At 52.0% G+C, this 27243-nt stretch overlaps 1 protein-coding gene across 3 annotated transcripts; it reads right to left on the bottom strand.

Annotated features, from left to right (window-relative positions):
* Positions 1–703: 703 nt before the first annotated feature.
* On the bottom strand, positions 704–26958 carry RHPN1 (rhophilin Rho GTPase binding protein 1). 3 transcript variants are annotated; one of them, XM_042036151.1, is made up of 15 exons: positions 26030–26958; positions 18328–18446; positions 14178–14306; positions 11931–12024; positions 11680–11757; positions 10705–10829; positions 10171–10337; positions 9525–9712; positions 9238–9394; positions 7067–7186; positions 5056–5250; positions 4739–4815; positions 3881–4027; positions 2812–2970; positions 704–2725 (listed from the first exon to the last, which is right to left on the bottom strand). In XM_042036151.1, the coding sequence occupies exons 1-15, from the start codon at positions 26117–26119 to the stop codon at positions 2525–2527; spliced, it is 2046 nt and encodes a 681-aa protein (XP_041892085.1). In that variant the 5' UTR covers positions 26120–26958; the 3' UTR covers positions 704–2524. The 3 variants fall into 3 exon arrangements, with proteins under 3 accessions (XP_041892085.1, XP_041892086.1, XP_041892087.1); XM_042036152.1 differs by having other exon boundaries at positions 704–2722; positions 26030–26956; XM_042036153.1 differs by having other exon boundaries at positions 704–2722; positions 11931–12006; positions 26030–26956.
* Between the last annotated feature and the right edge of the window lie 285 nt (positions 26959–27243).

Raw genomic sequence — 27243 nt, 5'->3', positions numbered from 1 at the left:
TGTTTTAACCCCAGCTTGGTAGACGGAACAAAAAAGCTCCCACCACATTCCATAAATAAATCCAATTTTGAAAGTCCTGGCCCTGTTTTTTTCCCCATTTAAGGGGGTTTAAACCCACCTTTCTCCTGTGGGATGCATGTTCCCATAATCCGGCCCCAAATCCATGGGCTTCGTCATTTCCCAGGATAGTGTCCAGGTCCCAAGGGAAAATAGGGGGTCCCATGCCAAGGATTTGCTGTTTTCCAGCCTGAATTCCCACTCAGCTCTTCCAAAAAGAAAAAGGGATCTGAAATCCTTTATGGAAACCCCCAGAAAGCAGTTTAAAACCTGCTGTGTGAAGCAAAAATGACATTTTGGACCAATTCCCTTTTTTCCCCAGGAGAAAAGCCCTCACGGGATCCAACCTGAGCCCCACCCTTCACTTCCCATGTGACTTCCATGAATTCATGCGACAAAGCCACCATCTCCCATTGCACCACACTGAAAATGGAGACCACAGCTCACCAAATTTAATTTGGATGTTTGGGACCTTGGTTTGCCTGGAGCAGCCCATCCTGGATCCAAAGGATCCCTCCCAACTTCAACAGCTCCGGATTTGTGTAAAAAATGCCCCAAAATTGACTGTTTTGGAGGATCAGCCAAGGTTTGTTTCCCCTCATGAGTGGTGTACCCGTAATTCCCAACAAAAGTGCTACAAACTGGATTTGAATCAGTGCTTTTTAATCTGTAAAAGGTGAGAATCCATGTACAAATTAAAAAAAACCCACCAAACCAAACCCAACATAAAACCCTGGAATCAGGAAAATGATCCCAATCCCACAAAACCCAACCCCTTCGCCAACGCCGGGGTTGGGTGATGCGGGCGGAGCGCGACGGCTTCTCCTAAATAAATCCCTCTCCAGCCTGGAGACGTCTGTGGTGGCATCCCACGTTTTTAGGACGGTGGAAAGATGCTGCTGGGATGTTTTAAGGGCAAGGTGGCCTTTTCTGCGACCCCACCCCCTCCTTTCCTTCCCGCTCCCACGCCGAGCATCCGGGAAGATGACGTGGGAAGTCTGGCTGCTCCAGATGGCCCCTTGCTGGAAGGCGGATCCGGAATCCGCTGTGGTGATGCCTCAGGCTATGGAGAGGCCTCTTGGACAACAACAGAGCTAAAACCCCCTCCCGGAGCTCATAAAATCCCAGGATGGTTTGGCTTGGATGGGATCTTAAAGCCCATCCTGTTCCACCCCCTGCCATGGGACAACTTCCACTCTCCCAGGTTGCTCCAACCTCGTCCAACCTGGCTTTGTTTCTGGAAGTTTTCCTTAAATAAAATCAGGATGAAGAGCTTGGCAAGTGGACAAGGAGCCACCGAGAAGAAGTCCCAACCCCAAGGGGTGCTGTCATGACGAGATTCCGCTGCTCCTTTAAACCGCCCCTAAAAATTCCTTAAAAAGTACAAAAATACAATCCCATCTCTCCCGAGGGAATTTTATACCTCCCAAGATCATCCGAGCACTGAAGGCCGGACAACTCCTGAGCTTTCAGAAAAACAACAATGCACCAGGCAGAAACAGGATGGAGGAAATTTTGCCAATCTGTTTTGTGGATCTGAAGTCTCCCAGCGTTTCCAGGACAATTACCAAGATGCCTGGATCCATCAGGCCAGCCCAGGAACGCTGACAGCAGCGTTAGAGAATTAGCAACGTGTGCAAGATCCAAGAGTAGCACAAATTTAGGAGTTTAATAATCTGGAGGAGATATCTTCCTGGAATTTTAATCTCCTCCCAGGAAAAATAAACCCCCCCAAGGCTCTTAGCTATTAATCTCCTCACGGAATATTTAGGGCAATCCACCTCTCCTGATTAAAAAAGCCAGACAACAACTGCACGTTAAGTCCTTCCCTTTTCTTCCAAAGAATCTGGCTGGGCAGCTGGGCTGGATTTGCTGAGCCAAGATGGGGGTTCATTCCCCCAAAAAAACCACCCCAAAAGCACTAAAAATTGTCAAACCAGCCTAATTTGAACCCATTTTGTTGAGAGAGCCCCAGCTGGGAGATGCTGCTGGGGTTGGACCCCGTGATGGGATTGCCACAAGTCATCGATGCCCGTGCTGTCCCCTCTCCCAAAAAAGGGGTTTTGGGAGGATTCAGCTCCTTCAGCAGCTCTTGGAGAGCAGTTCCACCTTGCACCTTGCAGAGAAAGCCCAGGAGATGCTACAGAAGGTGACACTTTTGCTTTAATGGCTGGGGCTGGCTTTGGCCAAGCAGAAGACACAAACCAGGCCCTGCTTTAGCACAGCTCCCCCCAACCCCCCTTAAGAGCAAAAAAATAATCCCAAAATTAACAATAAACCCGAATTTCTCCCAGATTGAGGGGATCGTTGGATGCAGGAGCTGGGAAGTGGAGGTGCCTCGCTCACCTCTCGGCGCGGATCCGACCAGCGGCGCATTCCCGGGTCTGGGAGTCCTCACAGCCCAGCCAGGCTTGGGAAGCTTCCTGGGCAGCCAGTCCTGGAGCTCAGGGGACACCACGGCGTGTGGTCAGTACATGGCCTCGTTGTCCCCCACGGCGGTGAAGGGGACACCGCTGTAGGTGCTCTTCTTGCTCCGCTTGCTCTTCTTGCTCCACACCAGGAGCGTGCTGGCGCTCTTGCTGTTCATCAGGCTCTTCCTGCTGTTCTCCTTGTCGCTCTTCAGCATCCCTGATCCCGAGGACATCACTGCTGCCTTCCTGTCCACCTGCTTGGGAAAGGTGGAGAGGGGCGTGAAGCCAGGGCAGCACCCAGAGCTCCAAGGAATTCGGTGGTTTCCCGTGGGATGTGACTTACGGCTTTGGGACATTCCGAGCCCTGCAGGGTGATGACTCCGATGTCCACCCCCTCCTTCCCGGTGCTCTTCAGCAGCTGGACAACCTCGGCGTGCTTGGACCACTTGCAGTCCTTGCCATTCACGGAGATGATGTAGTCGCCCTCCTTCAGGCCGGCTTCCTGCAGGGAATGAGCGGAAACACGCATGGATCGTCACAGAATCATGGAATGGTTTGGAAGGGACCTTCAAGATCATCCACTTCCACCAGGGACTCCTTCCACTATCCCAGGCTGCTCCAAGCCCCATCCAAGCTGGCCTTGGACACTTCCAGGGATGGGGCAGCGGCAGCTTCTCTGGGAATTCCATTCCAGGGCCTCACCACCCTCACAAGGAGGAATTCCTTCCCAATACCCCCTCCATCCCTGCCCTCTGGCAATGGGAAGCCATTCCCTGTGTCCTGTCCCTCCATCCCTTGTCCCCAGCCCCTCTCCAGCTCTCCTGGAGCCCCTTTAGGCACTGGAAGGGGCTCTGAGGTCTCCCTGGATCCTTCCCTTCTCCAGGCTGAGGAGAAGATGCAACTCTGCTCCAGGTATGGACCATAAGTGGTCCATATCCTAATCTTTGGGAACTTCTGAGTCTTCCAAAGACAGATGTGATCCTGCTGCTAAGAAGAGTGCTGTTCCAGAGATGCTGGGATTTGGACGGATGGGTTGGTGCTGAGGGAGCAGGGAGACCTTTTGGGAATCCCACCAGGATTCTCCAGCATCTTCTGCTGGAAAACAAAGCTGCCCCTGCTTTTTGGACCTGCCATCTTGTTCCAGCCACTGTCACATCCCAAAGCGAGGGACAAGGGAGCTGGGTGGGCTTCCAGCAGTTAATAACTGAGCAAAATTCCATGTTTTTTCCTTAGCTATCTCCTAAAAACTAATCTTAATCATTTCATGACGCCCACCTGCAAACCCCAGGCTGAGCTCCAGCAGGGATGAGTCTCCTCCTTGAGCAGTTTGAAGACCTGAAAACACCTGAAATCCCTCCAGGCAGCTCCCTTCCAGCATTCCCATGGGAACAGCAAGAAATGGGGATACTCACAGCGGCGCAGCCCCCCGGGATGACCCCGGCAATGAGGACGGGGGAGTCTCCTCGCAGGGTGAATCCAAAGCCGTTCTCTCCTCTCATCAGGTGGACTCTCCGGGCTGGGTACCACTTGTTCTTGGCTGAGAACACGGAGAGGGGGCCCTGGGATGAGGGAGAAACATGGAAAGCACCTTTTGAACTCCCTGGAATTGTGCAGCCTTGTAAAAAAAACAATTCCAGGGATGGGGAGGGGGCAGAGAAAGGAATCCTGTCTTTTGCAGGGAAAATGTCCAAGAAGGGATGATGGGGGTTGATGCGGTCTGGATCTGGGGGATGCCAGACCTGCTTGGTCCAGGAGCAGAGTGGTGGGACAGGTCACCACTTCAGGGTCACTTTTCCCCCAATTCTCTCCTATTCTCCTGACTTTTCCCTGCTTTTCCATTCCCACAGGAATGCCCTGGGGTTGAGATGCACAAGCTCTCCCTGGGGAACTCAGAAGGTGATCCCACCACAGATCCTACCACTCTCCTGAACCCCATTCCTGCTTCCCAGGGCCCCAAAAACCTAAAGAGGGCAGGGATAAAGCTCTAGGGAGATTTTCCTGGCACCTCCTGCCAGCAGATTCCCAAGGGTCCCTTGGGAAAAGCCCACCCAAAATTCCTGTCCCACCTGCTCCCCTGTCACCAGAGGAGCTTTGTGACCCTTTAGGTGTCACAGAGACAGATCCCAGCCGTCCTCCTGCTGCTCCTCCTTGGAAAACCACAGGAGAGAGGGAGAAGAGGCTGCGGGAGGAAGGGATCCAGGAAAGCAGAGCATGGAAGGGAGGAGACGGCTGCTCCCTCGGGATATTCCCATTCCTGGAGCTGTACGTACCAGCCTGTGGAAGAGGTCGGTCACCTTCACCTGGGAGAAGTTGGGGGATTTGATTTCGGGTTTCTGGTGAGTTTTGGCTGATGGGAGGGAGAGAAAAGCACAGACAGAAGGTGACCTCGGGCAGCTGAGGCAGCTGCTGCCATCCCAAAGAGGGACAGTGTGACCCCGTAAGAGCCAGGACCTAAAATCCTGGCATAGTTTGGATTGGAACTCAAAGACCACCCAGTCCAACCCCCCTCTACAGCAGAAGTCCCTGTGAAGTCTTCCCACCCACAAACCCCCTCCCCACCCACAATCCCAAAAAACCCCCCACTCACGATGGATGTCCGGAGCTTCTCCCGTCTCAAAGAAATCCTCCTCGTGGTCAATCTCGGAGTATTTGCTCAGGGAGCGTTTGTGGGCAAAGGACAGGACCTCCTGCAGGATATCCATCTTCCTTAGGATCTTGCACAATCCATGGATCCTCATGGCCTCCTCGTGCTTCATGATGGCTTTTTTGAGGTGAGCTTTGCCTGTGAGGGAGCAGAGGGAGCTGAGCCCGACGGAGCAGCAGCTCCGGCGCCGTTCCCGCTCGGCTGCCCACGGATTTCAGGAGCGGTGCCACCACCCTGCTGTGACTCAGGGACAGCCCAGTCACGTTCCCAGCTCTAAATGGGGTCGGTCCCAGCCGATGGAGGGCTGGGAAGGGACCTTGAAGGGTGACCTACTTCGCTCCCCTGGCGCTGGAGCTGGCAGATGTTCCTGAAAAACCACCCCCGACGTCCCTCCTCACGCTTAACCTCAATCTCCTGAGCAAATTAACTTCTCTCCATCGCCTCGGATCCCTCGGGAATGGGAACACGGAGAACAACCCAGCCCCGTCCTCCTTGGGAAGGTGCAACACATCCCTGTTTTCTAGGCTAAGCCTTTTCCTTGTCCTGCAGGTCCTGCTCTCCATCCTCTGCTCTTTGCTCCTCTCCACTTGCCTTCAATGTGTTCCCACCCTCGGGAAATGGAAGCGGTCGGGAAAGAGGAGCTGAAATTCCAGTGACCCACGGATATCAATGCAAAGCATCTCCTCCGTGGGAAACTGCAACCAAGGCAGCCGTATCCAAGGCTGAACTCCCAGAAAAGCTCTCTCCGTGTGTCTCATGGAAACACGTGTGCCTGTGGCATTTCACGCTCAGGACACACGGTGGCAACAGAATCCAGGGAGAGGAGGTTTGCTCCAGACTCCCGGGACCCACAGCCAGAGGAACTTGCAACCGAGGGAATGCTTTGGGGTTGGATGGGAAACAGAGAGGAGACTCCCCCCCAGAATTTTTATCGAATTAATAAAATGTGATATCATGAGGAATAATGATAATAATAATAATAATAATAATAATTATCATCATGGAATGGTTTGGGTTGGAAAAGACCTTACAGGAAGGGACACCTTTCACTATCCCAGGTTGCTCCAAGCCCTGTCCAACCTGGTCTTGGACACTTCCAGGGATGGAGATCCACAACCTCTCCGGGCTTTTCCCTTCCTGTAAACCAAATCCAAGCTCAGCTTGGTGTCTGCATATCCATTTTTCACCAGGAATGTTGAACAGAGCCCATTCCCCCAGGAAAAACAGGCAGAGCTGGAAAAGCTGGTGCAAACCAGGTGACCGCAGCTGAGGGTGTGGGGTGGTGTCACCATAGAACACTTGGATTTTGGGGTTTATTTGGAGGTTTCCACTTCCCATTCCCAGCAGGGAAATCTTGCCAAGCATCCTGAAGGACTTTGCTGAGGCCAAACTCATTCCTGGTGGGATCTGCCTCCTTCCACACGTGTGCAAGGAGGGAAAAGAGCTCCTGGGGGAGGCAACACCCCGAATTCCGAGTGCTGAGTTTGCTCTCGATGCAGCCCCGTTGAGGAGGGGCTGCCAAAACAAGACTTCAGCTGAATAAGCAGCGTCTGTTCTTTCCCTGGAGCTGAAATTCCGCATGGGAAGAAGTTCTTGTCTCCCAAGAATTCACTGCAGCTGAAAAAGCCACCCCCTGAGCATCTGCTGTGTCTTGTTTTCCAGCCAAGTCAGCCCAAACCAAGGAGCTTCCAGGATCTCCATGTCCCTACGGATTTCTCTGTAGCGTTGGGTGATGTTACCTGGCTCAGAACACCTGGAATTTTTCCTGTCAAACACGGATGGACAGGTTGGAACACACACCATGAGTTGGTCCTCACACCCTCAAGAGGATTCTGATGCTTTCCTGCTTCCCAGGAGAAGAAATCTCCTGAGAAATTCCTCTTTGCACGGAGAGATCCCCCTAAAATCTCATCATTTGTAGGAATCATGATGGGATCCAGAAATTTGTGCTCACCTAGCTTCCTCCTCTCCTCGGGATCCTGCAGCAGGACACTGAGTGACGGCCCCTCTGGCATGGTGACATGGAATTGCAGGAAAGCCTTCTCCTGCTCCGGCAGCTCAGCATCCGAGGGAGCTGTGGGAAGCAAAGGGATGGAGCTGGGATTAGGGAGAGGTCAGGGCCATCCTGCCTCCCGTGGCAGTGGGGACAAGGGGAGCAGGAGCCACATCCACATTCAGGTGGCCCTGGCAGCACCTTCCTGTCATCCAACCACAGCCTGCAGGGAATCATGGATGGGCACAGGGATGATCCCAGTCACGGATGCACCAGGATCTGAAGCTGAGGCCCTCCATTCCTTCCTTTGCTCCAATCTGGAAGCAGGACCAGGAATAGAGAGCCCTGGGAATTCCCCACCTGGAGCTCACGGACATGGAGACACGAGACAACGAAATCAGGGAATCATGGAATGGTTTGGGTTGGATGGGGCCTTCAAGACACTCTGGTTCCAACCCCTTTCCATGGGCAGGGACGCCTCCACTTGGCTTCAAGCCCCATCGATCCTGCCCTGGAACACTGCCAGGGATGGGGCAGTGGGAAGCCATTCCCTGTGTCCTGTCCCTCCATCCCTTGTCCCAAGTCCCTTTCCAGCTCTCCAGGAGCCCCTTTAAGCACTGGGAGGGGCTCTGAGGTCTCCCTGGAGCCTTTTCTCCAGCTCACAGTGCAATTCATGTCATTCCATGGTCATTTCACGAAAATGGGAATTGGGAGTCATTCCATGGAAAACCAGAGATGGATACCTCTCTCCCAGGCTCTCCAAACCCCACACTGGGCTCTTTAAACCCTTTTTCCCAGCCCGAATTGTTCCTAATCCTCTTTGGCTCACTCAAGGTTGCAGAGGAGCTTCTTTCCCTGGATGCAGAGTGGGATAAGAAACAACCCAGAGGATTCCAGGGAGCCTTGTTGCTCCAAACAGGGGATCCCAAAGCCTGGTGAGCACAGGGATCCAGAGGGTTGGGAACTGGCAGCTACAGAGCTGGCTCTCCCCGTGCCAGCTCCTGCCATGTCAGCATCCTTGAGGGATGAAACTGCAGCGTAAGGAATTTATTCCCAGCTGGTTATGGAAGCAAAAGATTTGTTATTCTGACAAGGGAGAGGTGGGAGCAGGAATGCGAAATCCCAACAGCAGGCAAAAAAATTCCCAAAGTAGGCATCTCCTGCAGATTTCTGCTTCCCTCAGTGCCTAAGGACACCAAAAAACTTAAGGGAAAGCTTTGCCCTGCCCCTTGGAGCCCCATGGAATTCCACCTCCATCATCATCCTCTCCTGTTTGGATCTTTAAGCTCTTCTAGCTCCACATTATCCCAGTCTCTCCCACCTCCTTGCTGAATCCAGCTTCTGCAACGCCCACACGGCACAAGGAAGATTTTGGGCAGGCTCCGGAGCGGGGGAGGGTGTGAGGACAGTCTGGCAGCCACTGGTGTCACTGCCACAGCACCAGTTTTGGCAGCCAGCCCTCAAAAAGCTCCTCAGCCACCCACCATGTGACACCGAAGGTCACCAGGTAGCCCAAAGGCCACCAGGAGCATCTGCTGCCCACCCCCGGATCTTCTGTTCCATCCCAAAATTGCTCCCAGGGTGTCGGCGGTGGCACAGATGGAGATCAAGGGTCACATCTTGAAGCCACACTCCAAGTGACTCCATGGAGCCATGTGTACCCTGCTGCCACCACCCCGAGATTGCCAGGACATCCATCCATGAGGCTGGGAACCAAATCCAAGGGATTTTCGGATTGATTTTTGATTTTTGAAGCCCTCAGGTGGCCCAACACAAGGTGACCCAAAGGATGTTGGGCTGAGGACACTGGCAGGAGGTCAGCAGGCAGGTGACCCCTATTTCCCCACCCAGCCCCAAAGGGGACAGCAGGTGACATCCCTCTAGCAGCTTTTCCCTCCCCTTCTTCGGATTTTTCCCTGTGGAAACCAGAAATACGGGAAAATCTGCCTTGGGGATGAATCGCTGAGTCCATAACCAAGACCCACAGCTCAGAGCATTCCAAAAACTTCACGTGTTGTATCCATTGACCTCCCATCACCTCTTTCTTTGGGAATCCCACACGAGAAACCAAGCAACACATGGAATCAGCACTTGGATGAGCAAGAAGCTCCCTCCACTTGCCGGACACTCACCAGGGCAGTCGCAGAGAGCGATGGCAGCAAAATAATGGGAGAGGGCTTTAAAATGCTCCGACTTGACATGGACCATGGTGGTCCAGGAGAAGGGAACGTAATCCTTGACGTGGGGCTGGCTCATGGTCTGGTGCACCACAGAATAAACATCTTCCACCTGAAGAGTTGGGAGAAGGGGATGGGATGTGGGATGTCCACCAGGAGATGGTGACAGCGGGTTGTGCTCTCCTGGAAGGTTGTGCCGACCACAAAATCCCACCAAATCCTTTCCTTCCCAAAATCCTCACCCTTGCTGCCTCCTGAGCCAGCTGTAGGCGGGACAGGAAGTCGTTCTGGGCACGCAGCAAGGTTATCTTCTCAAAGACACACTCCTGGACCTGGGCCACCATCAGCCTCACCAGCATGGTCAGGGAGGCGGCGCTCATGTCAAGGCTGGGAGCGTTGGAGAAGTTTTCCTTCAAGTAGTTAAAGGCACCTGGAGGAGGGAAAAGCTCCTGGAAGTTACCACGCTTGTGAGGAGGAGGGTCAGACTTTGGGATCAGGCAGGTTTCCCTCCAGGAACATCAAACATCTCACCATCAGTGGTGGGTACGAAGATCTTGGGTCCAACCCTTGCCATCTAAACCATCCCTGTGCCCAATTTCTTCTCCAAAGCCCTGGGTGATCCCAGTCCAGGCTCCCTTTTTTCCATGAGAAGATGGATCAGCGTCTCTCCTCCCCTCAGCTGGGACATCCCATTGGGTGGCTGTTGGATTATCCCAACTCCTCTTCCCAACCCACACAACCAACGTGGAGCCACCTCGGCGCTCCATTTGTGATCCCTTGGAGGCGCCTCTTCCCACGACTGCTCCCACCCCTTCCTGCACCTCCGTGGATTATTCCCACCTTTGGGAAAAGCTTCCTGGGAAGAGGAGAAGAGGGGAAGCTACGTACCAGCCGCCTTCTGGAAGGCATCGATGGCCTGGTTGAGGCCGGGCAGGGAGGCGCGGTCCTGCCGCGCTCCGATCTGGGTGTGCAGCGCTCCGAGGTTGAAGAGGACACTTCCCTTCTCGAAGGCCAATGCCCTCTGGTGGGATGGGACCCCCGTCAGGGAGTCGTACCTGGAGAAGGGAAGAGCCAACAGCTGCCCATCCCCTGGTCACGGTCCCCAAAGTGCCCTCGTTCATGGAAAGGGGGTCGGAACTGGGTGATCTCTAAAGTCCTTTCCAACCTAAACCACCCCATGATCCCCATGGATGCACGAGGAGCCTGAAGGGTTTTCCGTGCTCCCGGTGGGCTTGCAGGCACCGTTCCCATCGTGGTACGTCCCATGGGATTTGTATTTCCCCCTCCCTCCCCAAATTAACCCACCCAAGGCAATAGCAAACCCAGATCCTGGTGTCCACCAGCACTGGCAGCGATTCCATCGTGGAAATTTGGATCCTGACTCCCTCCCCACCCAGGTGCGATGGGGAAAGCTGCACCCACCAGTGGAAGAAGATGCCCAAGGTTTTGGTGGGAGGGAAGAACCGGCTGTCAAGGAAGTAGAGCTGGTTGTAATATTCCATCAGGAGCTCCAATCCGGCCTCGTTGCGGCTTGGGGTGCGCATGGCCTGTGGGAATGGGAGAGGAGACACGGATGGGAAAAGAGAAGGAAGCTCCATGGCACAGGTTGAGAGCCCTCAAAGAGTGACGGAGAGCTGGGGGTGTTCACCTGGAGAAGAGATGGCTCCAGGGAGAGCTTGGAGCCCCTTCCAGGGCCTAAAGGGACTCCAGGAGAGCTGGAGAAGGACTTGGGACAAGGGATGGAGGGACAGGACACAGGGAATGGCTTCCCACTGCCAGAGGGCAGGGATAGATGGGATATTGGGAAGGAATTCTTCCCTGTGAGGGTGCTGAGGCCCTGGAATGGAATTCCCAGAGAAGCTGTGGCTGCCCCATCCCTGGAAGTGTCCAAGGCCAGGTTGGATGTGGCTTGGAGCAACCTGGGATAGTGGATGGTGTCCCTGCCCATGGAAGGGGATGGAACTGGATGATCTTTAAGAGCCTTTCCAACCCAAACCATTCCATGATTTTAAGGTTCATCCATGGGGAAAGTTTGGGTGCTGGGACACCCAGATCTGGAAGCAGCAGGCTGGGAACGAAACCATTCTGATTTTTGTTAAGAGAAACTCATGGAAATTCTGATTAGAGAAATCCTCGGGAATAAACAGGATTTTCCCCCTCCTTTCCCAGATTGCTTTAAATTTCCTCTTCTCCAAGGCCTACCTGGAGAGAGAGTCTGTAACATTTTGGAACCTACAAACAAAAGCCAAGGTGCTCTAGCATGGGAATGCTGCAGGCTGAAATACATGGATAAATGTGGAATTCAGAGAAAGGATGAGGGGACTCCTGGAGGAAGATGAGGCATCTCCAAGGAGTGATCCTGGACAAGCCAAACTTTGGAAGCCAAGGGACACCAACCTGTCGCAGCTCCATGAATTCCTTGATTTCCTTTTCAAACAGGACACCCTCCTCTCCATAGTGTTCACTGATGAAATCCTGGATGGGGAAACAGGAGAAATTTAGGATTTTAAGGATGACTTCGGGCAATTCTGCATAAGGAATTCACCGCTTCTGCCCACAGGGAAACCTCCACTAAGGAATCATCTCCTCCCTTTCCTACTCTCCAGCATCTCCAGACCCTCATCTCCCACTTTGACCCCAATGCTCACCTTGAGTGGTACCAACAAATCCAGCTCCTTGGTCTCCTTGAGTCCCAGAGGGATCATGGGAACGCTGATGGATTCACTGGAAGAAGATAAGAATCTATTTGGAGGTTGGATTAAAAATCTTGGATGGATCCTGCGGGTTGGAGATTAAAAGGAAGCAGCTTTTGCCCTGGGCTTGTGCTGCTCCTATTAAGAGACTCCACATGGAAAAAATGCTCTTCCCAAAAAAGATTTGGGAATGGCAGCACAAGAGGAGAGATGCAAAAAACCCCTGAAATCATCCTATTTTTCCAGCACCCAGAGGAATCCTGGATGTTGGGTGGGCAAGGCAGGATCAAGCCCTCACCAACACAACAGACCCCTCTCATTATCCCCCAAAATCACTGACAACTCGTTAATTAATCATTAATTGGGGAAGAAAAGAGACAAAGGAAGTTATGAAAACCAGGAGAGCAGGGCAGGGAATTTGCACCCACGTTTTCCTTGGGAAAAACTGCTCCAGGAGTTATAATTAGTGCAGAAAGCCATTACTGCTCATTCCCTAACGAGAATTCCACTGGAATCCAATGCCTGGAATAAACAAAGGGGTTTTTGTTTGGCCTGGGCAGGGTTTGGGGTTGTTGTTGTTGCTGCTCCCAATTTCTTTTTAAGCCAGGGCAAGCAAGTGGCAAATTGGGAAAACTGAGCATCCCTGACAAGGAATGTGCTGGGAAAAGCACGTGGATGGGCACAGAAACGTGGAATCATGGAAGGGTTTGGGCTGGAAGGGGCTTTAGAGATCATCTCGTTCCAATCCCCCGCCATGGGCAGGGACACCTTCCACCAGACCAGGTTGCTCCAAGCCACATCCAACCTCGACTTGGACACTTCCAGGGATGGGGCAGCCACAGCTTCTCTGGGAATTCTATTACAGCCCCTCACCACCCTCCCAGCGAAGAATTCCTTCCCAATATCCCATCTAACTATCCCTATTCCAGTTTAAAGCCATTCCCTGTGTCCTGTCCCTCCATCCCTTGTCCCAAGTCCCTCTCCAGCTCTCCTGGAGCCCCTTTAGGCACTGGAAGGGGCTCTGAGGTCTCCCTGGAGCCTTCCCTTCTCCAGGCTGGACATTCCCAGCTCTCCCAGCCTGGCTCCAGAGCAGAGAGGCTCCAGCGCTTGGAGCATCTCCATGGCTTTCTCTGGACTCGCTCCAGCAGCTCCACGTCCTCCTGATGTTGGACCCCAGAGCTGGAGGCAGAATTCCAGGTGAGGCCTCACCTGAGCAGGGTAGAGGGGCAGAATCCCCATTTTCCCTCTGGCCATGCTGTGGGATGAGCCCAGGATATGGGGGATTTCTGGGATGTGAGGGCACATGGATGAGGCATTTCCAGCTTTTTATCCCCCAACACTCCCAAATCCTTCTCCTTGGGGCTGCTCTCCATCCTTTCATCCCCCAGCCTGGATTTGTGCTTGGAATTGCCCCGACCCAGGCGCAGAATGTTGCACTTGGCTTTGTTGAACCCAGTGAGGTTTATGTGGAGCTTATCCAGGTCCCTCTGGATGCCATCCCATCCCATCCCATCCCATCCCATCCCATCCCATCCCATCCCATCCCTCAGCCATGTCACCCACACAACACCTCATGCTGCCATCCAACACCATCCACCTCAGGAGGGGAAAAGGAGGAAAAAATCCCAGAGTCATTTAGGCTGGAAAAGACTTCCAAGATCATCGAGTCCAACCTGTGACCGATCCCACCCAGCCCAGAGCACTGAGTGCCACATCCAGGCATTCCTTGGACGCTTCCAGGGATGGTGATTCCCATCACCAAAATATCCCATTGGGAAGAGCTCCGGTGGGATTCTCAGGAAAGGGGGACAATGCAAGGGAAGATGGTTCTTTCTTCCCTATTCCTCCTGCTTTGGGATATCAGAGTCCAAAGGATGTTCCATCCATCCCGAAACATCCCAGTATCCCTTAGGAAAAGCTGATTTTTCTCTCCTTGCAGCTCTAGAAGGAAAACACTGACAGTCCCAGGATGAAAACTTGCCAGGAATTCTGGCCCCTGCCCAAATCCTCCCCAGCCACCACCTCGTGGTCCCTGACGATGGAAAGGTTTGGGTTGGAAGGGAACCTCTGAAGGTCACCCCAACCCTCGGGCATGGGACAGAGCAGGGCGGATGAGGCGAGAGGAGCCTTGCTCCCAGGAAAGTTCCATAATAGCAGGAAAAATGGAATCCCAAGGGAACAGGCTGCTCTTCCCAGACCCACCTGTCGTTCTGATACACGTCCATGCTGCTGTTGAGCTCTTCCAGCTCTTCCTTCAGGAGCTGAAGGTTGGAGTTGACGTAGCTCAGCTCCAGAGCCACCGTTTCCTTCACCTTATGGTTGCTGGTGGCCCTGCAAGAAACCAATGGATCAAAATTCCCTCTTTTCATCCACAAATTTATTTTTCCACTCCAGATTGAGTTATCCAGAGGCGCAATCTGGGTGCATCCAGCCCAACCTTCCCACAGGATTGTGCCTCCAGGTGATGATGGAAAGGTTTGGGAGGGAAAAGACCCCGGAGGGTCATCCCATTCCAACCACTGCCATGGGACACCTTCCACTATCCCAGGGTGCTCCAAGCTCCATCCAACCTGGACTTGGACACTTCCAAGGATGGGGCAGCAACAGATTCTCCAAGAATTCTATTCCAGGGTCTCACCACCCTCCCAGGGAAAAATTTCTTCCCAATATCCCATCTAACCCTGTCCTCTGGCATTCCCTGTGTCCTGTCCCTCCATCCCTTGTCCCAAGTCCCTCTCCAGCTCTCCTGGAGCCGCTTTATGCACTGGAAGGGGCTCTAAGCCCTTCCTGGAATCTCCTCCAGGCCGAACATTCCCATCTCTCCCAGCCTTTCAGGATTAGGAAAGTCAGAACATCCAGGTAGAGGCTGAGCCCAGGCAAAAATTCATCCCAGTGCTGCATCCAGGAATTTCTGCTCCAGAGCCACCTTCCCCTTGCCCATTCCCGCTCCCACCTCCAGCAGTGGCTGTGACCACTCCAGGTGCTCCCCCATCCCAAATAAACGGTGGGATTTGAGGAGGAAGAACTCATTTTGGGGTGCAAAGAATCCTTGTGGAAGAGAAGGGATTTGCTGAGCTCTCTTCCCTCCCTTCCCTGCTCCCAGCAGGAGCTGTAAACACCAGGGATTGATTCCAGCTGTTCCCAGCAGGACAAACTCCCAGGCTGATTATTCCCTGCTTATCTGCTCCGAAGGAAAGCAGGGAGAGATAACTCGGAGCTGAAAGGGGCTCTGGCTGCTGAACCACGCTGGGATCCAGGGAAAACAACACACGGAAACTGCTTCCCTCCAGCTCTTCCCGAGTATTGCCTTTCACGTGGATTTTTTATGGATTGAATCCTTCTGGGCCTGCCCTGCCCTGGCTCAGGGCAGGAGAAGGAGCTCCAAGGTTTTCCTTTGAAAATCTGGTGGTTCAGAGTCTCCTCCTGCCTCCCCTTCACCAGGATTTTCCAAGAACGAGGAATTTTTTTATTCTAAACAAAGCCAAGCCACAGCACATCCAAAGATCCCCGTGACTGCTTCTACTGAAAAATCCCTCAGCATTCCTGCAATTTGCCAGGCAGCACCACCCCATCTTTCCACATAAACCAGTATTTAATCCCTATAAACCAGGTTTTAATTCCTATTTATTTTCCCCATACATCCCAACACCTCCAGGCCACTCTTGGTCCATTTTTCATCCCATATGGATTAAGGAGAGTTTTCCCTCCTTTCTCCCAGCTGCCAACAATTTCTTTGGCTCTCAGCAGCCACCTGATTATTTTCCAGCTGTTTTAGCACAGTTTCCAGGAGGATCTGCTCCATGATTTTGCCAGGAATCTGTCACCAGGTAAAGATTTCCTTGGGGCACTTTGCAAGTGCCACACGCAGCAAATGATCCTGGAATGGTTTGGGTTGGAAAGGACCTTCAAAATCATGGAATTCCACCCCACTACCATGGGCAGGGACACCTTCCACTATCCCAGGCTGCTCCAGCCTGGACTTGGACACTTCCAGGGATGGTGCAGCCACAGATTCTCTGGAATTCTATTCCAGGGCCTCACCACCTGAACAGCCAGGAATTCCTTCCCAATATCCCATCCAATCCTACCCTCTGGCAGTGGGAAGCCATTCCCTGTGTCCTGTCCCTCCATCCCTTGTCCCAAGTCCCTCTCCAGCGCTCCTGGAGCCCCTTTAGGCCCTGGAAGGGGCTCTGAGCTCTCCCTGGATCCTTCCCTTCTCCAGGCTGGACATTCCCAGCTCTCCCAGCCTGGCTCCAGAGCAGAGGGGCTCCAGCCCTTGGAGCAGCTCCGTGGCCTCCTCTGGATCTGCTCCAGCAGCTCTGCATCCTTTTGCTGTTGGACTCCAGAGCTGGATGCAGAATTCCAGGTGGGATCTCACCTGAGAGGGGCAGAATTCCCCCTTTTCCTGCTGCCCACGCTGTGGGATGAGCCCAGGACACGGGGAATTTCTGGGATTTATTTTGTGATTTATTTTCTTTCTTTCCAAAATCCTGGACATTTTTCTCTCTCCCATTCCTCCACTCAATCCCATGATTTGAGCAAGGAACGAAAAGGTTTCCTCTGGCTCTTCCCATTTAATTACCCAGCAAACAAATAATGGATTTTTCCACCACATGGATTTTTTTTTTTTCCAATACCCCACTCCTGCCAACTTTTCCAGGAAAAGACACAGAAAGGCTGAACAGGATCATTTTTTCCAAGCATTGGTGTAGTTTGTTTTTAAGTTTAGAGGCAAAAATCCCAGGAAATTCAGCTCCAAACTGCTCCAGGCTGGACAATCCACAGCTTTTCCCCACCAGCACCAGGCTAGAGATCCAAAGGAATTTTATCCACGCAACACAAATCTTTAATTTTAAAAGCAATAAACTACGGACTTGCAACATAATCCCCACTCCTCCTCAGCCTTTAATGTCAGGCTTAATTATTCCTTCCCACCCCCCCCAGATTTCCCAAAGTTTCATAAGCTTGGAGCACCGGAATGCCGAGAAATCAACTCCGTTACTCAGCTGGATTTGTGGGAGGGAAGGAAAGCGGCACCCAGAGTGCTGAGCCAGCAAAAAAGGAGCCCCCTCCGTGCCTTTCCCTGATAATTAAGATGTGTTCTGCATCCCGTTTTTCCTTACTCCCCCTTCCCCCAGCTCAAATTCCAACCAAAACCAGGCTGATTTCTGCTGAGCCAGCACATTTCCCTCTGGTTTGGTGTTTGGCTTTTTTTATTGTAACACAGAGGAGAGGCAGAAGTTGGGATTCCGTGGCTTTTTTTCCCCATAATTAAATGAGGCACAGCAGTGGATGCTCCACAGGATGGAGCAGTGGGATGTCCTCATCTGCCATTTTTTTAGGGATCAGCCGTTATTCCCCTTCTTCCAGGTGCAACAGGAACACTCCGTTGGTGTTAAATCATTCCAGTTCAGGAGTGGAAAGTTAATTTTATCTTCTTTTATTTGGGATAGAAACTATCAGAAAACTGGCAAAATATTCCCAAAAAGTTGTTTTTTAAGGGAGATTTATGGAATTTTTTCTATTAAAGACCTGCCCAGCCTGGAATGTGCTCCAAAATATTAAGGAAAAATGAAATAAACACAAATTACACTAAAAAATGTCACCCTTGGGATAAAATCCATGTGGATGTGGCACCCGGGGCAAGCGGTAGCCTTGGCAGTGCTGGGGGAATGGTTGGACTCAATCCTAAAGGGATTTTCTGATTCTAAAGCTGGATTTCATGGAATGGTTTGGGTAGGATCTTCAGGAACCTCCAGTTCCACCCCCTGCCATGGGCAGGGACCTTTCCCTATCCCAGGCGGCTCCAAGCCCCATCCAACCTGGACTTGGACACTTCCAGGGATGGGGCAGCCACAGCTTCTCTGGGAATTCCATTCCAGGGACTTACCACCTTCCCAGCGAAGAATTCCTTCCCAATATCCCATCTAACCCTGCCCTCTGGCAGTGGGAAGCCATTCCCTGTGTCCTGTCCCTCCATCCCTTGTCCCAAGTCCCTCTCCAGCTCTCCTGGAGCCCCTTCAGGCGCTGGAAGGGGCTCTGAGGTCTCCCTGGAGCCTTCTCTTCTCCAGGCTGGACATTCCCAGCTCTCCCAGCCTGGCTCCAGAGCAGAGGGGCTCCAGCCCTTGGAATACATGGACTCACTCCAACAGTTCCATATCCATTGGATCCACTTCCTGGGTTTTCACACCGGAGCTCTGCATTCCAAGCCCAACCTCATTCCCATTATCCCATCTGCTCCCATCCTGCTTTTTAACAATCTTCCACCAGCTGAATCTTGGATATCAAGACTCTGTTCCTGTCTCCAACCAAATTCCAGAGCTGGGGGATGCTCAGGGGGATCAGGACTCACCGGAAGAGGTTTTCTGCTCCTGCTCTCATCCGCATTTCCTTGTTGATCTGTTGGTTGATCCGGGCCCGGCGGTGCTGGAGTTTGCTGCGCTGGGTCTGGGCAAAGGGGTCACAGCCCTGCTGAGAGACAAGGGCAGGATCTCATCCCAAATCCACATTTTGGGATTCAAAAAAATATCCATCCATTCCATAAATTGTGCACTTTCTGAGCCCAGAGTCATGGAATGGCTTAGGTTGGGAGTTTAACGATCATGAAATTCCAACCCCTGCCATGGGCTTGCTTGTTCCTTGCTTGCTCCAACCTGGACTTGGACACTTCCAAGCATGGAGCAGCCGCAGATTCTCCAAGAATTCTATTCCAGGGCCTCACCACCCTCCCAGGGAAGAATTCCTTCCCAATATCCCATCTATCCCTGCCCTCTGGCAGTGGGAAGCCATTCCCTGTGTCCTGTCCCTCCATCCCTTGTCCCAAGTCCCTCTCCAGCTCTCCTGGAGCCCCTTGAGGCCCTGGAAGATGCTCCAGAAGCTCTCCCTGGATCCTTCCCTTCTCCAGGCTGGACATTCCCAGCTCTCCCAGCCTGGCTCCAGAGCAGAGGGGCTCCAGCCCTTGGAGCATCTCCATGGCCTCCTCTGGACTTGCTTCAGCAGCTCCACATCCTTCTGCTGTTGGACACTAGAGCTGGATGCAGAATTCCAGGTGGGATCTCATCTGAGCAGGGTAGAGGGGCAGAATTCCCCCTTTTCCTGCTGCCCATGCAGTGGGATGAGCCCAGGACACTGGGAATTTCTGGAATGTGAGCACCCACAGCCAGGTCACGTTGAGTTTCTCACCCCCCAGACCTTCCACTGCCCTTGGAGTAACCATTTTATTCCCCAATCCCCAAGGGCAGCCGTGAACAGGAATTCCACATCCCCTTTCCAGGCTCTGGACATGCACCAAGGTCCAGGGGGGGCGGGAGATGAGCTCAGTATGACCCCAAAGCTCGGGAACAGATGTGATCCCGAGGCTGTCTCCGGGATATGCAGCACAGGGAGTCAGGAGTTCACGGGGATGCAGGAATGAGAGGCACAAAGCACTAAATTGATTCCATCCTTCCCTCGGCTCCAGCTCGGAATTTCTGCAGACAGGGAAAAGACGTGGAATTCCCGACTCCAGGAAACAGCAGCCAGCAGATTTCCCTCTGGCTTACAGGGTTATTATGGGATGCCCCCAGGGAATGGGGCTGTCACAAGGAGCGTCCTGAAATCCAGGGCCATAAAAGCTCTGCCAAAATGGGGATGAGTCCCATTGTGCAAGGGAAGATTTAGAAGGATGGAATGAGCCTCTGGAAGATCCCTGGATAAAAAAATCCCTGGTTGGGAAGGCACAGGGTTGGGAAGTTTAGGAGCATGAAAAGTTCTGAGCCTGCAAAGCACGGGAAGGTCCCAAAATCATGGAATGGTTTGGGTTGGAAAAAACCTTAAGGAACATCTCATTCCAACCCCTGCCCTGGCACAGGTTTCCCAGAGAAGTTGTGGATGCCCCTGGAAGTGTTCCAGGCCAGGCTGGATGGGGCTTGGAGCAACCTGGGATAGTGGGAGGTGTCCCTGCCCATGAGATGAGATGACCTTTAATGCCCTTTCCAACACAAACCATTCCATAATTCCATGGAATGCTTGATCGCCACTCTGGTGGGAGCTGGCAAGGAGGAAATGGAAAATTTTGCACTTCCATGGACTTCAGCTTCCTTAAAATTAATTCCTCGTATTTGAAGTCCAGCGAGCGCCGCTTCCTTTGGAAAAGGGTCTGGGATTAACATTGGGATTTTCATTTAAGGGAAAGATTGGAGCTCCTAACTGGCACCTTGGAGACTGAGGAATCAGAGGGACTCCAGCTGGTCCATAAATCTCTGGGATTAATGCTTTACAGTAATCCATGAATTTGATGAAAGGAACAAGCTGGAAGCACGAGATCCCAATTATTCTGGAAAAGCAGTTCAGCAGGGTTTGAGGAAAACACCCCGAAAGCTGCACAAATGTTGCGTGTGAAACCCAGGAGCAAATATAGGGAAGTTTGATCCAGAATTGCCACTTCTGGATTTGTCCTGGGGAAAATCCACCCAATTCTGTTGTCTCCCTGGGGGGGGAAAAGAAAAATCTCGGAATCAGAGGAAAAAAGGAAAGGATGAGGAAACCAAGCCAAGATGTAAAGAGAAGGTGCTCATTAAAATTTTAAGGCTTAATTTCAAATTTCAAGATGAGATCTCTGAGAACTTGACAGATCCAGAGACAAGAATGACAAAGGAATATGCAAATATACCCAAATATATGCAAATGAGACCGTTCCAGGCTCCCTCTCTTTGCCCCCAGAGGCACAGAAATCCATGCAAAGCTCAACAGGTGGGAAGTTTCTCTTCTCCGACTCCAGCTCTTCCTGCAAATTCCAGCACCCTGGAGTCCTTTCCACCTCTGGCAAAGGTTTCCTTGGAAGCAGCCAGAGAATTTTAAGGGATTTTTTGTGGGGAAAAGGAGCAAAACCCACCTGGAGACACAGGGAAGAGGCCTGGGAAGTGCAGGTTGGGATGATGGAAAAGGCACAAGTGGAAGGATTATCCAAACCCAAAATGAAGATCCTTGTCTGGAGGGAAAGCACCAGGAATGAAGGAAGGAAAGAAGTGGGATGAGAAGACACTGGGATGGCTCCACAAGATATTCCAAGAGGGTTAAAACCTCTTCCCTGCAGGAGCCATGATGGGATTTAGCAAATTGATTTGACTTCTCCTGCTGGGGAGCACTAAAGCTCTTCGTGGAGCTGTGAGGGGCTTTTTCCCTGGCTTCTCCATCAGATTTAACGGGATAAGTTCTCAATCCCTTATCCAGGCTCCTAAGCCAGCAACAAAAAGGTGCTGGAAAACCAGGAGCACCTGATATAAACCCAAAGCCTTGGGAGGTTAAGTCAGGAATTCAAGATCAAGGATTTCCTGTGATCTCTACACATTTTGTTTTCCTCAACATTTATGAGGCTGGAAAAGTGCAGGAATATGGGATTGCTGCTGATCTTCCCTCAAGGTGCTCTGCCTTGATCCCCAGAAATCATCCCTGGCTTGCATGGATCAGTACAAACCTCATTCCATGAGGAACAACCAAGCCCCATCTGCATTGCAATTCCACAAATCTTGGAGCGAGAAGAAAATTGGGCTCCAGGAAAGTAAAAAATGCCATCTTTAAATCCAAATATAGATAAGGGAAATAAGGAGTCAAGGGAAGAGCATTTCACCTTCCAACTGTTCAAAGGATCCCAAAGCTTTTCCTGAGTTCCAACCAAAACCTAAAATCCACAGAATGAGTTTCCAGGGATTTAAACATGACTTGCATAAGAGGGGAAAAAGAAAAAATCCCACCAAAATCCCACGGTTAGGTTCCAAAAGGGATTTTCCTCACTTAATTCCTCTTTGCTCAAGCTCTCGAGGTCACCCCGTAAGAGTTCAGAAGAAAGAGGGGCTCTTTCATCCAGGCTTTGGGGGGCAGCTGGGGACACCTGAAAAGGGGAATTTGGGGGTTTAAGAAGTGGCTCTGGAGAAAATCCTACTTTTCTTTCCTGGTTTAAAGGTTTTAAAGGAAAAACGAGCACAGAACTCTTCCTTAAATTGCGTAGGAGCCAGGGAACTGCAGCTTTTGTTTGTACACAGGGAATGACAGATCAGAAACCCATGAAAATCAGCGAGGTGTGGCCAGCCCTGACGTTTATCACCTGTGACAAAGCAGGATTAGGGTCAGGAATTGGACTCTGTGATCCCAATGAGTCCATTCCAACCCATATCGTATGATTTTATTGGAAAAAGGCCACTTAGGCGGAGAAAAACTGAGGAAATCCCTCTGCATTCCACCCTCATGGGGACGTGACAACAGCACCGAAAATCCTCATCCAGGGTCTCCACATGAGGGAAAAAAAGATTCCATAAGACCTTTCCCAAAAGGGAACAAGACCAACAGCTCCCCTCCGAGGGACACCAAGGATTCTCCAACCTTATCTTTGCAGGGAACAATGGGAATGACTCAAGGGCGTTTTTCCCTCCCAGCTCCAAAGGGCCCATCCCGAGCAGCAATTACGAGTCCTTAGGGAATGTTTGCTCAGGGCGGACTCTGAACTTCCCACCCCCAGGAGATGAAGCCTTGGGTGACTCCTGGGTGACAGCCACACCCTGAGAGTCCCTGGTGACCTTGTTGACGAAAACAAGGCCTCGGGGCCAAAACAAGGCTGCAGTTTTCCAGCACTGGGGACAAACTGAATCCCCTGGAGGAAGAGGTGGAGGCCAGCAAGTCCAAAGGGTAATTCCATGACAAAGGGATTGATTTCTGCTCCTTTGTAGCTCGAAGCACCAGAGGAAAAGCGAAACTGAAGGGTATTAAGGGATCAAATGTGGGAAGGAGAAATTGGGATCCTTGGAAGTGCTGCTAGTTTCAAGGAAGAGAGAAATGGAGATGCAGATCCAGGTCCTGAAGAACTGGCACAGATCAGGAATGTGCTGGTAAAATCCAAGTGGGGATCTTCCCACAGAAATGAGGAAGGGATTGGTAACTGGGAGTTGTAGTCCCAGCAAGGAATTGCAGGAAAAGCTCCTGGAGACACTGGAAAAATCCAGCTGGATCCCAGAAGCTGCCCAAGCCCGGACCAAGCTGGACCATGTCCAAGACCAGTTTTGGCCACAAAGGAGTCACCACCAGGATTCCTCCCAATTAGGGAAGCCAGGGAATGCCCAGAGAGAAACTGAGGAAGTTTAATTTGCACGGAGACTCGAGACATCCATAATGTGGGAAGAGGAGTCATCAGCTGGTGCTGAGCTCAGCTCCACAGCCAGCCCCACCTCCAGGGAGACACCTTCCCATTCCCAAGGACAGGGAATGAAGGAAAGAAGGACTCCAGCCAGCCTGGATCACTGCCACGGGTGTGGGCAAACACATGGAGACCCTCTGTGCCACAAAAAGGGATATTGAAGGGATGACAGGATCATGGAATGGTTTGGGTTGGAAGAGACCAAAATCATGGAATTCCACCCCCTGCTATGGGCAGGGAAACCTTCCACTATCCCAGCTTGCTCCAAGCCCTGTCTGGCCTGGACTTGGACACTTCCAGGGATGGGGCAGCCACAGATTCTCTGGGAATTCCATTCCAGCCCCTCACAGAGAAGAATTCCTTCCCACTATCCCATCTAACCTTACCCTATTCCAGTTTAAAGCTATTCCCTGTGTCCTGTCTCTGCATCCCTTGTCCCAAGTCCCTCTCCAGCTCTCCTGGAGCCCCTTTAGGCACTGGAAGGGGCTCTGAGGTCTCCCTGGAGCCTTCTCTTCTCCAGGCTGGACATTCCCAGCTCTCCCAGCCTGATCCAGAGCAGAGGAACTCCATCTCTTGGAGCATCTCTGTGGCCTCCTCTGGATCTGCTCCAGCAGCTCCACATCCTCCTGATGCTGGACCACAATCCCTGATCCCAACCCCATCCATTGGGCCTGTGGTCTGTGGTTCCAACCTCAAACCCATAAATTTCTCCCACTAAACACCCACAACATCTCCCACCCCAAAACCAAAAAAATCAGGGATTTATTTCCATCCCCTCCCAGCCGCACCAGCATTTCCCAACACAGTTTTCCCTCCAAACAGAAAGTTTCCAAGTGCACAGATGATCCAGCAGTTGGAAAACCTGGAAGAGGATAACCCTGAGCACCTGTTTTAATTCCAGAACCACACTGGTCTTTAAATCATTTTCACAGAGCCAGAGCTGTCAGCTGGAATTTTTATTCCTCTTTGGAACCCACAAGTTTTTGAGCCAGGAGAAGTGGCCAAGTGACCCTGCTTTAGCCACATTATCCCATGGGATAGAGAGCAAAACAAAAGCCAGGGAACCACTGTGCACACAAAAACAGGCTTGGAAATTCTCCTTTTTTCCCCCAGAATTATCCAGAATTTCCTTCCTTTTCCAGCCAGAGGCATTTAAGAAATTTATATGAGCTCTTCCGAGACAAGCAGGAGGTGACAACAAGTGGGCTTTTACTCCCTAAAAATCTATTTAATCAGAAATTCCCTATCATGGAATTAATCTCATGGAGCACCCTGCCTCCGAGCTGGGTTTCTGTGGGAGACAGGAGCAGCTAAAACCTCTAAAACCTTTTATTGAGAATATGGTTACATCACAGAGCCTTTGAACAAATGAGGGGAGGATTAAGGTTTTAAATTTCCCAAGTGGCCTCACTGGTGGCTCGTGCAGTCAGCAAGAGGAAGGAAAAATAAACCTGGGGGTGGGAATAAAAATCTGGGGGGTTGGGGGTTTTAAACAGCACAAATTGTGGCTAAAAATTGAATTTTTAGGGTGAAAATGCTCTAGGGAGGTGGGGGAGGCATGGAGTCAGGGCAAGGTGCCAGCAGGAAGCAGGTGGATTAAATCTTCACTCCTAGGACAGAAAACTTGGCCCAAAAAAAAAAAAAAAAAAGCATTAAAAAGCACTTTTTCAGCATTCAAAATCCCCTTCCAGGGGGAAAACAGGGATCCACACTCCTGATGTTGCCAGGGTGATAAAACGAGCAGGAAAAGTTTATATTGATAACTTCTCTCTAAATAATACTACTGCTAATAAAAAAAATAAACAAATAGAGCTGATCAGATGGTCTGCTGCTTTGATTAAAAAATAATCATGTTATGACAGAGCTGATCTCCTGCCCGGCTCCCCCTCCAAAGCTCGGCAATATTTTCCATGTTATTCTTTGTGCTCCGGATCCAAACAGAATAAATTGGGGGAAGAAAGTCCCAAATCCCTCCCTTTAATCTTCCCTCACGAGCAGCACCTGCTCCTTAGACCTGGTGCTTAAACCCCGACCTGGCTTAAGGTTGCAACCTCTTGAGCTGCAGCCCAGGCTCAAGTGACTCCAGATCAGACAGATCCAGGGGAAAAAAAACCAAATCCCTTCCAGAGCGTGGCTGAGTTTGGCTTTCTTGGTTATTTGGGAATCTTTTTAGGGGTGTTTTAGGTGTTGGGACTTTTTGCTCTGCTGGAAGTGAGGGATTTGCAAGAGGAGCTCAGATTATGGAGTGAACTCGCTGCTGGTTTATCCCACTGGATCTCAGGGGGAAAAAACTAATGGGAAAAACACTTAAATAGACCCAAAAATGAATGTTTGCCATGTTTTCTTGCTCCCTAAAACGTCTTTGACCCCAAGACATCGGGGGCTGGTGGCAGCCTGAGGACAATTCCCGCTGATTCCATCCCAATTGTTCCTAAATAAACAACGATGCCGGCAGAGCAATCAGCCCCATCTCTCCCGCACATCCCGACTTTCCTCGGGAGCAGCTCCCGAGGGAAAAACTCAGGAAGCACCACCCTGCCCAGCACCTGTGGGAGCGAGAGGAGGAACAGGGAGCACCTGGATCATCTTCCTGCAGGCAAGAAGGAGGAAAAAAAGCCAAAATACCGGGGAATTTGGTGAAAAGCAATCACTGGGAAGCTTGGGGATGGAGCCAGCAGAAAAGATGGGACCGAGGAACAGAGTTTTAGGGATGAGGAGCTGGGAGAGAGGTTTTAGGGCCGTTTATGGGGCAGCAACAACATTTCCACCCCCAGTCCCTCCTGGGCCCTGTCACCCCCAGCGGGGTTGGATGTCCCTGTACCCTCATCCATGGGGACAGCCATCCCTATGGATAGGACAGGGATATGGGGCCAGCCCATCCCATCCTCACCTTCCGTGTGCTGCCGCTCTTCGGGCTATGCAGGAGGACAAGGCCACTGTCCCTGTCCCCATCCGGGCTCTCCTCCTCGGGGGGCATCATCTCCAGGGATGCGACATCCACAGGCAGGGAATGGGGGGCTGGAGCTGGGGGGCTCCTGCTTGAGCTCACAGCGTTTGGCTCAGGGGGGTTTAAGGGCTCGGTGACCCCTCCTTTAGACCCCAGGCCTGTCCTAAGTGGGGGCTTAAACCCTCCCTAACCCCTGCTCTGTTCTGCTGCAAAGCCCCCTGCGCTTAACATCTGGCCAGATGTGAGCCCACAGCGTCCCCCCCCGCCCCCCGGCAGAGAAAATTTCGGTAAAAGGGGGGGACGCAAACCCCACAGACCCCCTTTGTAAAGCTACACTAGATAGGGGGATGTTAAATCCTACCAGACCCTAAATGGGGGATGTTTAAACCCCCCAAAACCCACTTGAGAGAGCTGCTCTAAGTAAGGGAAAGACGGAGTTTAAAACCCTCCAAACTCCCCTTGCAGAGCTACCCTAAATAAGGGGGGATGTTTAAACCCCTAAAACCCCCCTTACAAGATTTAGTCCAAATGGGTTGGGGGGATTAAACCCCCCAAACCCACCTTACAGAGAGAGCCGGGGTGGGGAGGGAGTTAAACCCTCTGAAAACCCCTTTACAGGGTTACCCCAAATGGGGGGGGGGGGAACCCCCCAAACCCCTTTGCAGAGCTACCCTAACTGTGTGTGGGGGGAAGTTTAAACCCTTCCAAAACCCCTTTTCAGAAAAAGAGGGGGCTTAAACCCACCTTGCACAGCGACCCTAAATGGGATAGGGGGGGTTAAAGCCCCCCAAAATCCCCTCCTAGAGATGCTCCAGCCAAGGGGGACCTCCCCCCCCACCACCCCGCCGCCCCAAACTTCCTTCCAGAGTCAAACCCCGCGGCCCTATAACTCCCCAACCCTTCCCCGTGCAGACCCCACCTCGGGGTGCCCCGAGAGCCCCCCGGCCGTGCCCCCGCTCACCCCCGGTGCCCCCTCAGGCCCCGCCAGCCCCGGAGCGATCGCGGCGGCTCCGCCGAGCGCGGGGCATAAGCAGGGCGGGGGGGCGGGGCTTATTCGCCAGAGAGCCAATGGGAGAGCGGGGCGGCGTTGAGTGACAGGGTTTCTGCCCAATAGAGAAGTGGGATTTGGAGAGGCGGTGGGGGGGAGGAGCGAAGGG

This window comes from Corvus kubaryi, unplaced genomic scaffold (assembly GCF_017639235.1).
Source record: "Corvus kubaryi isolate FWS band 111438036 unplaced genomic scaffold, C.kubaryi_AGA036_p1.0 37385, whole genome shotgun sequence".
In the NCBI taxonomy this organism is placed as follows: domain Eukaryota; kingdom Metazoa; phylum Chordata; class Aves; order Passeriformes; family Corvidae; genus Corvus; species Corvus kubaryi.
Note: the sequence above shows the minus strand (reverse complement) of the source record. Positions and strands in the feature narration are given on the sequence as shown.

Bases quoted from the DNA above. Each gene is read 5' to 3' on its own strand.
- RHPN1 (XM_042036151.1), bottom strand. From the start codon at position 26,119: ATGATGCCCCCCGAGGAGGAGAGCCCGGATGGGGACAGGGACAGTGGC. The intron at 18,447-26,029 runs GTGAGGATGGGA...CTTGTCTCTCAG, and splicing joins AGAGCGGCAGCACACGGAAG to CAGGGCTGTGACCCCTTTGC. The intron at 10,338-10,704 runs GTGGGTGCAGCT...TCCCTTCTCCAG, and splicing joins TTGGGCATCTTCTTCCACTG to GTACGACTCCCTGACGGGGG.